At 45.0% G+C, this 14,677-nt stretch overlaps 1 protein-coding gene and 1 long non-coding RNA gene across 7 annotated transcripts in view; one reads left to right on the top strand and one right to left on the bottom strand.

Annotated features, from left to right (window-relative positions):
* Positions 1–4,469, bottom strand: part of LOC140389526 (uncharacterized) — a 94,400-nt gene extending 89,931 nt beyond the window's left edge. The window contains exons 1-2 of the long non-coding RNA XR_011934414.1: positions 4,433–4,469; positions 2,757–2,885 (exon numbers count right to left, since the gene is read on the bottom strand). This is a non-coding gene — a long non-coding RNA (uncharacterized lncRNA). The remainder of the gene's footprint in view (positions 1–2,756; positions 2,886–4,432) is intronic.
* The window catches only part of nostrin (nitric oxide synthase trafficking), an 86,146-nt gene continuing 74,377 nt past the window's right edge, over positions 2,909–14,677 (top strand). The window contains exons 1-3 of one of the 6 annotated variants that reach the window (XM_072473607.1): positions 2,909–3,275; positions 6,324–6,409; positions 10,040–10,123. In XM_072473607.1, the coding sequence (XP_072329708.1) occupies positions 3,120–3,275; positions 6,324–6,409; positions 10,040–10,123 (326 nt within the window). In that variant the 5' untranslated portion in view covers positions 2,909–3,119. The remainder of the gene's footprint in view (positions 3,276–6,323; positions 6,410–10,039; positions 10,124–14,677) is intronic. The other 5 variants (XM_072473640.1, XM_072473622.1, XM_072473598.1 and 2 more) reach the window with 5 other exon arrangements.

Here is a 14,677-nt window from a genome sequence, read left to right as displayed (position 1 = left end):
GCCTCCGCGGCCTGTGGATCGAGTTCCAGTCTGTCAGGTTTGAGGGCTGATTCCATCGTAGTATTTTAAGCTGATTAAATTGATGCGACCATCAATTCACTCAAAGACACGTGGAGAAGTAAACCATGGTTTTAATCAGCTTAGAACTGAGCCTGCCTGTGACCGGTACAACACTGAAGGCGGCCCCGCAGGTCAGCAGCTCTTATACTTCCTGTAAAGGGGGTGGAGCCATGGGCGGAGCCCGTACATGCCCCAACATATCCCCTGTGGGTGAAGCCACACAATGGCCCATAGGTAGAGCCAACAGGGTTAATAACATAACACAGTGCACTGGTGAATTATCGGTAATTATACATTCACCACACACACGAGGGGCTGACAAGCTGCAGCCACATATTAGCACTCCACTCCCCACACACACACACTCATCCCAGCCAACAGGATGGCACTGGTGGCTCTGGAGCTCGCCCATCTGTTGATAGGTCGGCTGGGGCCAGAGGGTGCGTTTCAATAAGAATAGTTCTCATTCTTCAAAACTCCAATGTAAGTCCAATCTGCTCAACCTTTCCTCACACAACAATCACTTCATCACGAAAATCAGTTGAGCGAACATTCTCTGAATTGCTTCTGATGCAATTATATCTTTTTTTATGTAAAGAGACCAGAACTGGACACAGTACTCCAGGCGGTTTTGTCCCTCAGTCCAAAGATGAGCAGGTTAGGTGGATTGGCCATGCTAAGTCGTCCCTTTGTGTCCAAAGGTTAGGTGGGGTTATGCGGATTGGGTGGGGGAGTGGGCCTAGGTAGGAAGTTTCCTCTTTCGGAGGGTCGGTGCAGGCTTGATGGGCCAAATGGCCTTCTTCTGCACCTGTAGAGATTCTATGATTCTATGTGGCCTCACCCTATACAACCAAAGCATAACTTCCCTACTTTTATACTCAGTTTCCCTTGTAATAAATGCCCAAATCCCATTTCCTTTCCTAATCAATGTACCTACATGCCAATATACCAGGACACCAAGTGCCTCTTTGCTGCAGAGTTCTGCCATCAAATAGTATATTGCTTTTCTGTTCTTCCTGCCAAAGCGGATAAGTTCAGATTTTCCCACATTTTACTCCATCTGCCAAATTTTTCCCACTCACTTAACCTATTCATATTCCTTCGTGGACTCCTTGGGCGGGATTCTCCGAGCCTCTGCGCCGAAATTGCGCTCGGCGCAGGGGCAGAGAATGGGGCGTCAGACGTGCATGTGCGGTCGACGCGGCGTCATTGAAAGAGGTCCCCACAGCAATTCTCAGCCGACAGCTGGCCGAGTTCCTGTCGGCGTGGTTGTAACATGGTTTCACCCGGCGGGCACCCCAGGTGAGGAGCGGGGGATTCATCACCGTGGGGTGGGGGGGGGGGGGGGGGCGCTCCAGGACGGCCAGGCTCGCGATCGGGGGCCACCGACCGGCGGGTGGCTGGGATCTGGGGTGGCCTATATTGTGGGGCCGGTCCGCTGCGTGGGTCCGCCATGTTGCGCGGGGCCACCGTGTGCATGCGAAGACCCACGGCCGGAAGTGCAGAGCCCCGTATTTGCAGTGGAGCTGCGCGGAGCACATCGGCGCCCTGCTGGCCCCCTGTGGGTCACAGAATCGCTGGGCCAAGGGGCCCATTGACGCCGGCATGAAACGCTCCGGTGTTTATGCTGGCGTCTCAACACTTCGCCTCCATTTTGGAGAATCCCGCCCCTTATGCCCTCTTGGGACATACTTCCCCATTTTTATTTGGGTCATCAGCAAATTTACCATACCTTTAACCCCTTCATCCAAGTCATTAATATAGATTGCAAATAGTTGAGGGTCCAGCTCTGGTCCCTATGGCACTCCACTCGTTACAGCTTACCAACCCGATAAAGATCTAACTATCCCTGCCCTCTATTTCCTGTTAGCTAACCAATCCTCTATCCATGAAATCTGTTACCCCTACACCATGAACTCGTATTTTGTGAAGTTTCACACTCCCAATTTCCCATTTCTTTTCTATTATTCCATAACCACTGGGATGCCTTCTCTATTTTCCATCTTGCCTGTATTCCTAGAAACAATGTGACATTATCCAGACCCAAAGTTCCATGTCTCTGCACAAAACAATTATTTTCAGTTGATAGTGGAACAGATCTGAAGCAGGGTGGAATTGAATGTAGTGCCCACTAACGATTTGTTCAAGCTAACAATTCATTGCACAGAATTAGGGCCATTAATGGGATTAAAGAAAATAGATGAGTATGATGAACAATCAATCGTTAACAGAGGAATAGCATTTAAGCATAAGGGAACATTCCCATTCAAAGGCAGTGTGATAATTGCCAGCAAGTTTACACCAACAAACTCTGTATGCTCCCACAGTGCTATGGAGTTCAGTGATAATCCTTCCTTCTAATTTTAATTTCCATAGGATTCTACCTTTACAGATAAATATTCTTTGTGGGAATTGCCACTATTATTGTTTCTCAAGGCCATGGCTGCTATTTAGAATACTGAGCCTGTATTGCGCTAATTTATTTATCAATCATGATTACATGCTGGGCTTGACCTATACCTTGCTGGATAAAAGCATGGCAATAACCTTCAGCATTTCAGCACAGCATATATTTGCATTCACATCCAATCTTGTTGTGGTATTTCGTTTAATAGAGGTGTACACCCATTTATAAACTATTGCATTCCGATGAGTAATTAAAACTATGAGGGGATACAGTGCCACGTGAAACCTACCTTTCACTTCTTTTGTATTGTAATCGTCCAAGGTCACTCCTTCATTCACATTTGAAATGGCTGGCTTGGATCCAGATCTTCACAGGCTGTTTTGGGAACCTTCTTTTGGGTAACTTACACTCGGTATATCTAAAGCAATGAATGGTTGTATTATCATTTGCAGCATGTCTGATGAGTGGTTTGGCTACAACGAACACAGGCCGCTGATAAATTAAGTAAAATGGAAGAATTGCTGGTCCACCTCTTTCATTCAAGTAAATGGAAAGTGACAGTTGGGACTGATATGCAAAAGCCTCTGGTAAACCTCTGACAACTCCTGCAGATGAAGATCATTTTGTTTTATTTGGCAGTGCTCTTTAATATATGGGCATTAGGACCCAAGGGACACATACATGTTTGGTTCCTGCTTCATTATCAGATGACTGCTCAAAGTACAAGTGCAAACTCGAAAGCACCACTCCTGGAACGTGTGAATCCGGAGGGAAAGGCACAATGAAGGATCCAGTGAGCGGGTCCACGGTATGAAAACTTTCCCCTTTTTTTTTGCCACTTCTTTTTTCAGGCTTGTTGTTAACACAGCTGGAATGAAAAACATTTTAAAACACTGTCGCATAGCTCGGGTGTGTGTGTGGGGGGGAGTAATGAGTTTCTCGGGACGACAACTTTATTTCTGTGTAACTCGACTTGTCTGCTTATTTCAAATGTTGCTATTTACGACATCCTCGTTCAAATGACGCTCTCCTGTGACAGCCGATGTGATTTTTAAGCAAGGGTTAGCTGTCCTAAATACAACTGAAGCAAATGTGCGTGTGCAAACTTTGGCGTGGAATGTAATCAAATTAATGGATTAAATTAGGTAATTCAAACCTCTTCATTCAGTACCGGCGGTAGGGATTCGGTGTGGAATGAAGTTGAGAGCAAACACGATAAATGGGAACATTTATTCAGCCAACCCATTTGCTGGGGCAAGGAGCGAGGGAGAAACCGGGAAACTCAACTGTCACTGCGACATGGTCCTTGGGGGGGGGGGGGGGGGGGGGTTGGTCACTGGCTCTATCTTCAGATGAAAAAAATGTAAGTTGATCAAACAGAATCAGCTCTGATATGTGAAGAGCAAGTCTAACTAATCCAGATGTTTTATTTTAAGAGTTTACTAACATGATGGACAAGGACATAGATGCTTTCTGTATCGAATTCCAGGAGGCGCTTTGTTAGGTTCAGCACAAGAGAATATTAATTAGTAAAAAAGAGAGTGCATGGCATTGGAGATAACTGGCACATGTTGATTCGATAATTGATTGAGAGGGTAGAAGGCGGAGAGCAGGGAGAATGTAGTATTCTTGACAGAATGTTTGGGGGAGAGAAAGGACTTGGGGAGGTGGATTGAAGTTGGGAGATCTCTATATCCCTTTGCAGACTCTCTGCCTCTTCTTGAAAACTTACTTTCCTACCTATCTTGGTGTCATCAGCAAGTTAGCTACCATGCATTCAATCCCATCATCCAAATCATTGGCGTAGATTGTAAATAGTTGAGGCCGCAGCACTGCTCCATGTGACACTCTGCTAGTTACAGCTTGCCAACCTGAAAATGACTAATTTATTCCTAGTCTCTGCTTTCTGTTAGCTCACCATTCTTTTATCCGTGTGAATATGTTACCGACAACATGAGCTCTTACCTTATCTAGTAAACTTTGACATGGCATCTTATCAAAAGCTTTTGGGAAATCCAAGGCTCCAACACCTTGCTTGTTACTGCCTGAAAATATTCAAATCAAATTAAATAGTTAAACACAATTTCCCTTTCATAAAGCCAAGTTGACTGTCTGATCATCTTATCATTTTCTAAATATCCTCCTTAATGGATTTGAGTAATTCCCTGAAAACAGATAGTAGTTAGGCCAGTTAGCTAGGTCAGTGAAAGATCAGAAGGGTCGGGGGATTGCAGGTATCCTGGATCCAATAGACTTCATCTTCCTTTAAGCTGCCGGGTTTTCCGAGGTGCCGGAAATCTGGCCGGCCTGAGTTTAAAGGAGAAGCCACCTATCAAAACGAGGCTGACAGCCCCTGTGAAAACCTGAAGTGGATAGCTTGATAATGGATTGGGGTTGGGATTCTGATTTTTGATATGATAACTTCCCAAATCCACTGCTTTTAGGTGGGTTAAAGCTCCCCCTTTTTCTTTCCCAAGGATCTGTACCGGGTATCTGTTTTTCGTTATTTTGTCAATGACGTGTGTACAGGAATAGAGAGTTATATATCCAATTTTGCAGATGACAGGTTAGTTAGGGGGAGCAATACATTGTGTAGATGGGAGCTGGAGGTTACAAAGAGTCACAGGCTGATTAATTAACTGGGCAAAAATATGGCAGATGATGTTCAATATGGGGATGCGTGAATTAATCCACTTTGGATCCAAGAAGAACAAATTGGAAAATGGCAAAAGACTAGAAACGGTGGTGGGCTGCACAGTGGCGCAGTGGTTAGCACTGCTGCCTCACGGTGCCGAGGTCCCAGGTTCCATTCTGGCTCTGGGTCACCGTCTTTGTGGAGTGTGCACATTCTCCTCGTGTTTGCTTGGGTTTTGCCCCCACAACCCAAAGATGTGCAGAGTAGGTGGATTGGCCACTCTAAATTGCCTCTTAATTGGAAAAAATGAATTGGGTACTCTAAATTTGAAAAAAAGACTAGAAACTGTGGAGCAGCGAAGGGATTCGAGTTTATAGGCACACAAATCCCAAAGAAGTAGCGCACAGGTACGAAAATCAATTGGGAATGTTAACATAATGTTCACTTTTATCTATAGAGGATTGGAAAAAAAGGAGAGTGATGCTCCAATTGTACAGAATTTGAATCAGTCCCTATCTGGAGAATTGCGATGAGTGTTGGTTACTCAAAAGCATATCTTAACCTAGGAGGGGTAGAGCACAGAGTCAACTGAATTGCACAGGTCTTAAAAGGATAAATTAATTGAACAGGCTTCCTAAACTTAGTTTGTGGTCCTTCAAATTTAGAAAATTGAATAATCTAACTGAGGAGCTTTAAATGATAAAAGGCTTTGATATAGTAAACAGGAAGAACGTATTTCCCCTGTTGGGGGAATCCAGAACATGGGGACATCCTACTAAAATTGGAGATAGACCATTCAGGAATGAAATTAAGATGAACCTTTTCAGCAAAGGACAGTGGAAATGTGGAATTCTCTCCTGCAAACGGCTGTGGATGCAGGGTCAATTGAAAACTAGTAAATGTCTTTGATTAGGTAAGGATATCAAGAGGTATAGAAAAGGCAGTAAATGGAGTTGAGAAACATATCAGCTATAATCTAATTGAAGGGTGTAACAGGTTCAAGGCACTATATTGTCTATTGCTATTTCTATATTTCAAATGACAATAGTAGGTACTCGGTGAGTCCAACGTGAGAAATAAATGATATAAATTCGAATCTTATGCTTCCTTTATTCTTTTCTGACAACCCTAGGCCTGACTTACAAAATTCTATTTTTCCAATTATTTTTAATAAAAAGATGAATGTCTGTTGAATATTAACTGGCATATTGTTGTTTTCAGTATAACCGAATATATCAACACATCAAGAAGTTTGCCAAAAATGGTGACAATTACTGCAAAGAACTCATATCCGTCCTTCAGCAGAGGTACAAAGAACACAACTTTAGTTTGTTGATTACCTTTACAAAAATCACAAAGTAATTCTATTATAAATGTTGCCCTGTATTCTTGTTTTTTAAAGGTGGAAAAGGAGTTTGTTGTGTGGCAATGCTGATCCATATTACTGCAATATGAAGTGTGATTGTATGTATGTGAATCCTATTATCCTTCAGTGGGATGAATAAAAGCATTAAAACACAATAAGACACTTTGAGCACCACTTAGATTACTTAGATATTCCAGCGGGTGAGGAAAAAATAATTAGATAGTTAATAATTGTTGAATAAATGAATTACCGGTATCCACTTGAGTAGTTTTAAACATGGTAGCTGCATCATTATTACAGGCTCAATTTAAATATATTGTACAATACATCATAGTATATCCGCAAAGCAGTGTGATTTAATACGTATTTAATTGTAATTCATATTTATTCTGGCTCCCAGAACTATTGAATAAGGCATTGGTTCAAATTAATAATTTCATGTGTGCTTACACCAAACAAATTCAAACCATAATGTCACTGTGAGAAAGCAAGTCTTGAAAACGTGAACACAAATAATTTAAAATTTAAAAAACAGGTTATAAACCCGCAGCCATCTTTTTTTTATGATGTGGGGTTAAAGACAAGAAAGTTAACCATCATTTCTTAATAACTTAATTTCTTCCTATCCACGAAGTAACCATTCTGTGAGTGAGATGCATTTCCTGTTATTGGTAGGTTTTACTTTGGCTGAAATGCTTGTCCATTATTGGGGAATTCCAGTACTAATGAAAGATGTTTCTCTCATTATTAGAATGTTCTTTCGCAGAAATATTTCCCCATCAGAGAAAACATTTTGTTTGTTTACATGTTCTTTGCATGGAAACAATTTTCAAATTACTATCGTGTTCTTTCAATCACCAAGATTTCAAAAAACATATTCCCCTTTGTTCAAGAGTTCTTTCCACTGAAGATGTTTGGTCCATTGCTAAATTGCTCATGCCTTATATTCTTTGTATTGTTAAAATATTCTGTCTTCATCAAGACATTCTTTGAGGCATAACGTGTTATAAAGTCAGGAACACACAAATTGCCTCCATTCACCATCCCTGAGTTAGTGGCTAAACCAAGAAGGAAAACGTAGGGGCCAACAGCAATCCTGATGGGCGGTACGTTAGCACAGTGGTTAGCACTGTTGCTTCACAGCGCCAGGAACCCGGATTCAATTCCTGGCTTAGGTCACTGTCTGTGCGGAGTCTGCACGTTCTCCCCGTGTCTGTGTGGGTTTCCTCTGGGCGCTCCGATTTCCTCCCACATGCCCTGAAGTAATAATAATAATAATCGCTTATTGTCACAAGTAGGCTTCAATGAAGTTACTGAAAGACATGCTTGTTAGGTGAATTGGACATTCTGAATTCTCCCTCAATGTACCCAAACAGGCGCCGTGGTGTGGCGACTAGGGGATTTTCATTGCCGTTTTAATGTAACTCATTTTTGTGACTATAATAAAGATAAAGAACCTGATATCAACGTAATAACTTGAATACCTTTGTAACACACAATCCGCAAAGAGCAAAAATGAATGGATAAGATTATTTAATGCCAGTAGCAGATTTCTTATGATAATGCTGACATATATCAGAACATGCAACCCAGCATTGAGGTCTCAGACAATCGATCACTGCCCTTTGAAGTTACTACTGGATATTAAACCTGGTGTTGCAAGTTTTAACAATTCGGACAGAGCTGAAAGTCATGGCTGCCGAGAGTAGGATTTCCAACTTCTCAGATGTAGCAATGAGGGTAACTATTGGAAGAGATGAGGGAAAGTTGGGCAAAATTATTTGGCATCCTGGGAAGAGACAATCCCACACAATAGTAAGAGTACAGGAGTGACAGTAGGAAGCTGAAGTAGTGAGTGCCATTTGATCAACAATGCAATGAACGATAAAATGTAACAAGGTGATCAGGATAGGCAAAATAATATACACTATCTACCATACTTGTTCTGCTGGTGCAAGCAGGTGCATGTACTGTCAGTAAGGTCATTGTTAAAAAAACTAGTTCTCACACATACAAATGTCAGTCTGTCAACATTGAAAATGATTGCATAATCATCAACTCGGCTATCCCATGCTCACTACTCATTATTGGGTCTTCCCAATATATACAGTTAGAGGAAATTTTGTTCCTGTAGAACTAGATGTCGGACAAGCTCTCTTACAACTTAGAGACAGTAGAGGGGGTTGAGAGAGATGGTGGCGGTGTAGAGCTGGGTGACTTCAGCATATTTGTGGAACCTGATTTTGTGTTTTGGAATGATGGCATTGAGAGGCAGTACGTAATGAAAAATAGGAGGCGGCCTGGGTAAATTCTTTGGTGGGGTGGCGGGGGATGGGAGGTGGTGGGGGAGGGGGGGGGAAGAGTTTGGTGGGGTGGGGGGGAGAGTTAGAGTGCTGGAGTGTTAAGAGATTTTATGGCTTCTGGTAGATAGATAAGAATGGAGCCAGGCAAAAAGCCTCACCAAGCTAGATTAAAAGCAGCCACAGAGGGTTCTGTGCCTCAATTGAGACCATTCAATCTTTTCAGCAGATTCATTGGCCTCTCAGGGAATATACCATGCGCCATTGACCTGACATTTTCTCAGGCCAGCAGGTCCAGTAAGCCTCACTGTTGGGTCCCCCATTGTTTGAACGTACAGGTCTAAATCACTCAGGCTTCTGATTTGAAGATGCAATCTGGCAATCGCTCCAGACAGTGGTTGCTGAATACAGCCACTATCCCAATTCTCTGTCAGTGTGACAGCCAGCAGCCGACTAAAGCAGGTTTTTGACGGTTCAGGCAGCACATGGACATTCTTGCTTAGATACTGGTGTTTGAGGAAGTATTTGTACCAGAGAGAAGCACAATGGTATTGTTTGATTATATGTAGCTTCTGCATAATATGCAGTAATAAATTGCGTTTTTAGATTTTGCTCCCTCCTTGTTAATGGGAATATTAGGGATTAGCATGTGATAACCTTGGCACACTTGGAAAATTACAATCATGTTTAATTTGAATTCGGGAAATGGTGCAGATCATAAATATAGAGGTTTGGGTGTGCCTATAAATTTGCTTATACTTCATTTCTTTTTCTCGCATATCAGAGCATTTCTGACATTACTTAGATCAACGACAGGATGACTTTCTAAGCTGTCCTCATTCTTTTGCTGATCATTATCTCTATCCAGATTCTCCTCCCTTTCCATGATACTTCCTCCGCTTCCTGTGGCTGGACTCTCTCCAGTGTATATTTATACAGGATGCAATAACTGATGAGAATTTTGAAGACTTGTGGTGGAGCACATTTCTTGGGAAGAATTTTTTTTTTGCTCTAATGTAATTTAAGGAGACAATTTAAATTCAGATGGGTGCTCCTATCAGATACAACAGATTTGCAAATTGGATAGTTCGCTGCAGGTAAAAAAATGTAGTTGAACAGGCTGTTGTATCAAAGAAAAGCAATTGTGTGCCATTGCAGCTTTAAAAAGCATGCCACAAAAAGCAGGCACAAGCCTTAAAAATAAAAAGGTAACTGTGTGGCGTACAGTTTTAACAATTCTAATCATAATCACATAATTGTGTTTTTTAAAGAGCTGATCTGGAAAAGAGGTATGCTAAAGGACTCCTCAGACTGGCGAGCAAAATTACCAAAGCATCCACCAGCATCGTAAAAAAGTAAGTAACATATCTGAAATGTAAGATTTTGCACTTAAATAATGAGGATACTAAAATTTGAATGTAGAGATTATTGATGTGTCCTGGATGATTCAAATCTGATTTTATATAGGTGAAAGACTGTCCAATGTTTAGATGTTAAAATTATAATTTAGAAACTAACGTTTTATTTTTTTAAAGTTGCTGATACAAAGCCTGCAAATCTTGTCAACTGTTTTTTTCATAAACAAGGAGCCATAGAAAATTAATGGTCGAGAAGGAGACCGTTTGGCCCATCATGTTTATGACAGACCGAAAATTGCTATCTGTCTAATCCCATCTTCCAACTTTAGAGTCATAGAGTAGTACAGTGCAGAAAAGGCCCTTCGGCCCATCGAGTCTGCACCGACAATAAATACCCAAAATTGCGCACTAATCCCACTCACCAGCACTACTCCAATATCCTTGAATGTGATGGTATTTCAATTGCTCATCCAAGTACTTTTTAAAGGTTGTGAGGTTTCCGGCCTCCACTATCTTCCCAGGCTGTGCATTCCAGATTCTCACCACCCTCTGAGTGAATTTCTATTTTCTCAAATCCCCTCGCAAGCTCCTGCCCCTCACCCTAAACTGTGTCCCCTGTACCATCCCCCCTCCCAATGGCCCATTCCCCTGTGGGTTATGACACTTCAAATGAATATTTAGGTATTTGTTAAATGTCTTGAAGGCTTCTGCCTCTACCAACCTTTTACGCAGTGACTACCAGACCCACCCATGAAAGGTCTCCATCAGAGACTCCCCTTTAAACTCTTTGGTGATAGATTTTCTTCTCATCTGCCCTCTAATCCTGCTGCCAATTACTTTAAATCTTTGCCCATCATTTCTGTGCCAGCTCTTTGCGAGAAAAAATCCTAACTAATCCCATTGCCTCTCTGTCTCCCCATAGTCTCTGATTTTATTCAGTCCAGCCAAGTCCAAATCATCTTTATACACCAGGAACAAAATTAGACCCTAGTGTACACCAGTTGCAACTGCCCACCAATCTGAGGAATATTGTTTATTGTAACTCTTTGTTTGTCAACCAGCAACTTTCTGTCCGCAATATCTCATAACATATGCCTATTTTTTTAATGTGCACTCATGAAAGTCTTATGAAAATTTATATCCACTGCATCTACAGAATCCATTTATTGGTTGAGTGAGTCACTTCTTTAAAACAATATTGGCTCAGAATGTGCTGGAGCAGGGCGTATCCTAGTCAGCCTTGTTCAAACCGAAATGTGCACCAACTTGTATTTGCCAGCAATGCATGCTGATAATGATAACAGGCATCTGGGAACTCTTCCTCACCACAAGTTACGAGACAATGTTCAGGCGAATAATGGCATGTGTTATTCACATGGCATCATTTTCTCAGCAAATTCTGAGCCATTGAATCCATTGAAATGGATTCGCCATTTGGGAGACTAGGGGCTGGATTCTCCGTTTCAGCGACTAAGTGTTGAAGCCAACAGAGCATGTGTGGTCTTTTACGACAAATTTCTGCATGAAACCTTCAACGATTCCGGACCAGCGTAGGGCTACAGCGGCACCAGGTGAAGCTCCCGTGCCGAAAACGGCCGGAGAATGGCCAGGTCCCTGGCCACACATACGCACGGCTGACGACCTGCAGCGGTAAAACATTTTTTTTTTAAACAAACAATTTTATTGAGGTATTTTAGGCATATAGAAAAAGTGACATTGTACAGTACAAAAAAAAAGAAGTCAAGACACAAATTACAAATTAAACATAGTGCAAACCACGGCTCTGTTCACGCCCGGACCTGCCTCAATATCCCCCTACTCTACCCTACTCTACCCTAGCCACACACCCCACTCGCCCCCCCCGCCCCCTGCTGACGCTTACTCCTCTTTTAAGAAGTCAATAAATGGCTGCCACCTTCGAGGGAACCCTAGTAGCGAACCTCTCAAGGCAAACTTGACTTTCTCTAGGCCAAGACTTTCTTTCGCCATGTCCGATAGCCATACCTCAGCCCTCGGGGGCTTTGAGTCCCTCCGTGCTCACATTATTTGTCGCCGAGCTACCAGGGAAGCAAAGGCCAGAATGTCGGCCTCCCTCTCTTCCTGGACTCCCGGGTCCTCCGAAACCCCAAAGATTGCCACCTCCGGGCTCATTACCACCCCAGTTTTCAATACCCGGGACATGACACCTGCGAATCCCTGCCAATACCCCTTGAGTTTAGGGCACGACCAGAACATGTGTACATGGTTAGCCGGCACTCCGGCGCATCGAGCACACTTGTCCTTCAGCCTGAAGAATCTGCTCATCCGGGCCACCGTCATGTGGGCCCCGGTGCACAACCCCCCCCCCCCGAGCTCCTCCTCCCACTTAAGCTTCAGGTCCTCGGTCTGCGTATCCTCAGCTCCCATTAGTTCCTTGTAGACGTCTGAAACTCTACCCTCTCCCTCCTCTCCCCTAGAAACTACCCTGTCCTGCCTCCCCTTCGGCGGGAGACATGGGAAGGATGGCACCAGTCTGCATACAAAATCCCTCACCTGCAAATATCTAAAGTCGTTCCCTCTTGCTAGCCCAAACTTCTCCTCCAGTGCCCTCATGCTCGGAAAGCTCCCTTCCAGGAATAGATCCCCCATCCTCACAATCCCCACCCTCCTCCACAGTCGATATCCCCCGTCCATGTTCCCCGGGGCAAATCGGTGGTTGCCGCAGATTGGGGTCCACACCGATGCTCTTTCTTCCCCTACATGCCTCCTCCACTGGCCCCAGATCCGAAGAGCCACTATCGGGCTGGTGAAGTACCGTGCCGGCGGAAGCGACAGAGGTGCCGTGACCAGGGATGCTGAGCTAGTGCCCCTGCACGAAGCAGCCTCCATTCGCTCCCAAACCAAACCCGCACCCACCATCCATTTCCTTATCATCTCTCTGTTTGCCGCCTGTAATAGTTGCTGAAGATCGGCAACGCCACCCCCCTTCTCCTCTGTTCCTTTCAAGCATCCCCCTCTTCACCCGCGGGGACTTCCCTGCCCATACAAATCCCAGAATAATTTTATTCAGCCTCTTAAAGAAGGACCGCGGGATAAAGATGGGGAGACACTGAAAAACAAACAAGGACCATGGGAGAATCGTCATCTTAACAGTCTGCACCCTCCCCGCCAATGACAGCGGGAGCGCTTCCCACCTCCGGACCTCCTCCCTCAGTCTTTCAACCAATCGGGACAGGTTGAGTTTATGCAACCTGCCCCAGTCCCATGCCACCTGAATCCCCAAATATCGGAAACTCTCCTCCACCAGCCTGAACGGCAACCCCTTCAGCCTACTCTCCTGCCCCCTCGCCTGAATTACAAACAACTCTCTCTTAGGCATGTTCAATTTGTATCCGGAGAACCGGCCAAATTCCCTCAGGGTTGCCATAATACCATCCATCCCCACCATTGGGTCCGATACATATAACAGCAGATCATCCGTGTATTACGATACTCTATGTTCCACTCCCCCCAGACCAGCCCTTTCCAGCCCCTAGAAGATCTCAGTGCAATTGCCAGCGGCTCTATGGCCAGTGCAAATAGCAGTGGGGAGAGAGGGCAGCCCTGTCTTGTCCCACGGTGCAGTCTAAAGTAGTCCGATGTCATCCTGTTCGTCCTTACACCCGCCTCCGGGGCCTGATACAATAGCCTAACCCAGTCGATGAACCCCGCCCCGAACTGCAGCGGTACAACATGGCGCTGGCTGTGCGCGGACCCGACCCGCCATCCGCGACTCCACAGCCCACCCCCTTGCCAGTCCTCCCAGTCCTCGTGGATGCCCCCCCCCCCCCCCCCCCCCCCAGCCAGCAACACAGATCCCGGCCGTGTGCGGCGGTGCTGGGCGCAGTCCGCAGGAGCCACACCGGATTCCCGCACGGCTGAGACCACACTTGTCCCGCGCCTTCGGGAACTCACCGCGTTGGGGGCAGAGCATCGCAGGAGGGCCGTTGCCATGGCGCGTGGTGCGATGATGCCATTTCCAAGGGGGCGCAGCATGGCTGACTCCCATCAGCCCCGATTTGGGCATCGGAGACGATTCTCTGCCTGATCACCGATTATGATATCGGCGTCGGGCAACGGAAAATCCAGCCCGGTGTTCTCCCGCCAGAGCTGAATCGCTTGTGGTTTGCCATGGCATTATGAGTGGTGTCCAGAGCGATTCATTCGCCCCAGCAATGCAGATATATGCAAGGGATTCTGTTCCGAATACCACTATCTAGTCATTTTGAGCGAGCGGCCCGACAGCAAAATCTGGGGACAGGCCCCCCCACAATGCAAATTCTGCCCCCTGTACTCCCCCTCCCCCTCCCCCCAGCTGACAAGTAAGGGCTTCTTCCCCACCATGGGAATTGCTGGGTCACCCTCTCACCACATCATGCATTCATGAGGGTGACCCGACCCCCCTCCCACCAACTCCATCAGAGATCTTCCACCAGACCTCCCCTCATCAAAGACCCCATCAATGACCACCATCAGAGACTCCCCTCCAGACACCCCAAAACAGAGATCCCCCGAAATAAGACCCCTCTCATA

This window comes from Scyliorhinus torazame, chromosome 2 (assembly GCF_047496885.1).
Source record: "Scyliorhinus torazame isolate Kashiwa2021f chromosome 2, sScyTor2.1, whole genome shotgun sequence".
NCBI classification, from domain to species: Eukaryota; Metazoa; Chordata; class Chondrichthyes; order Carcharhiniformes; family Scyliorhinidae; genus Scyliorhinus; species Scyliorhinus torazame.
This window is presented reverse-complemented; position numbering and strand designations above follow the sequence as displayed.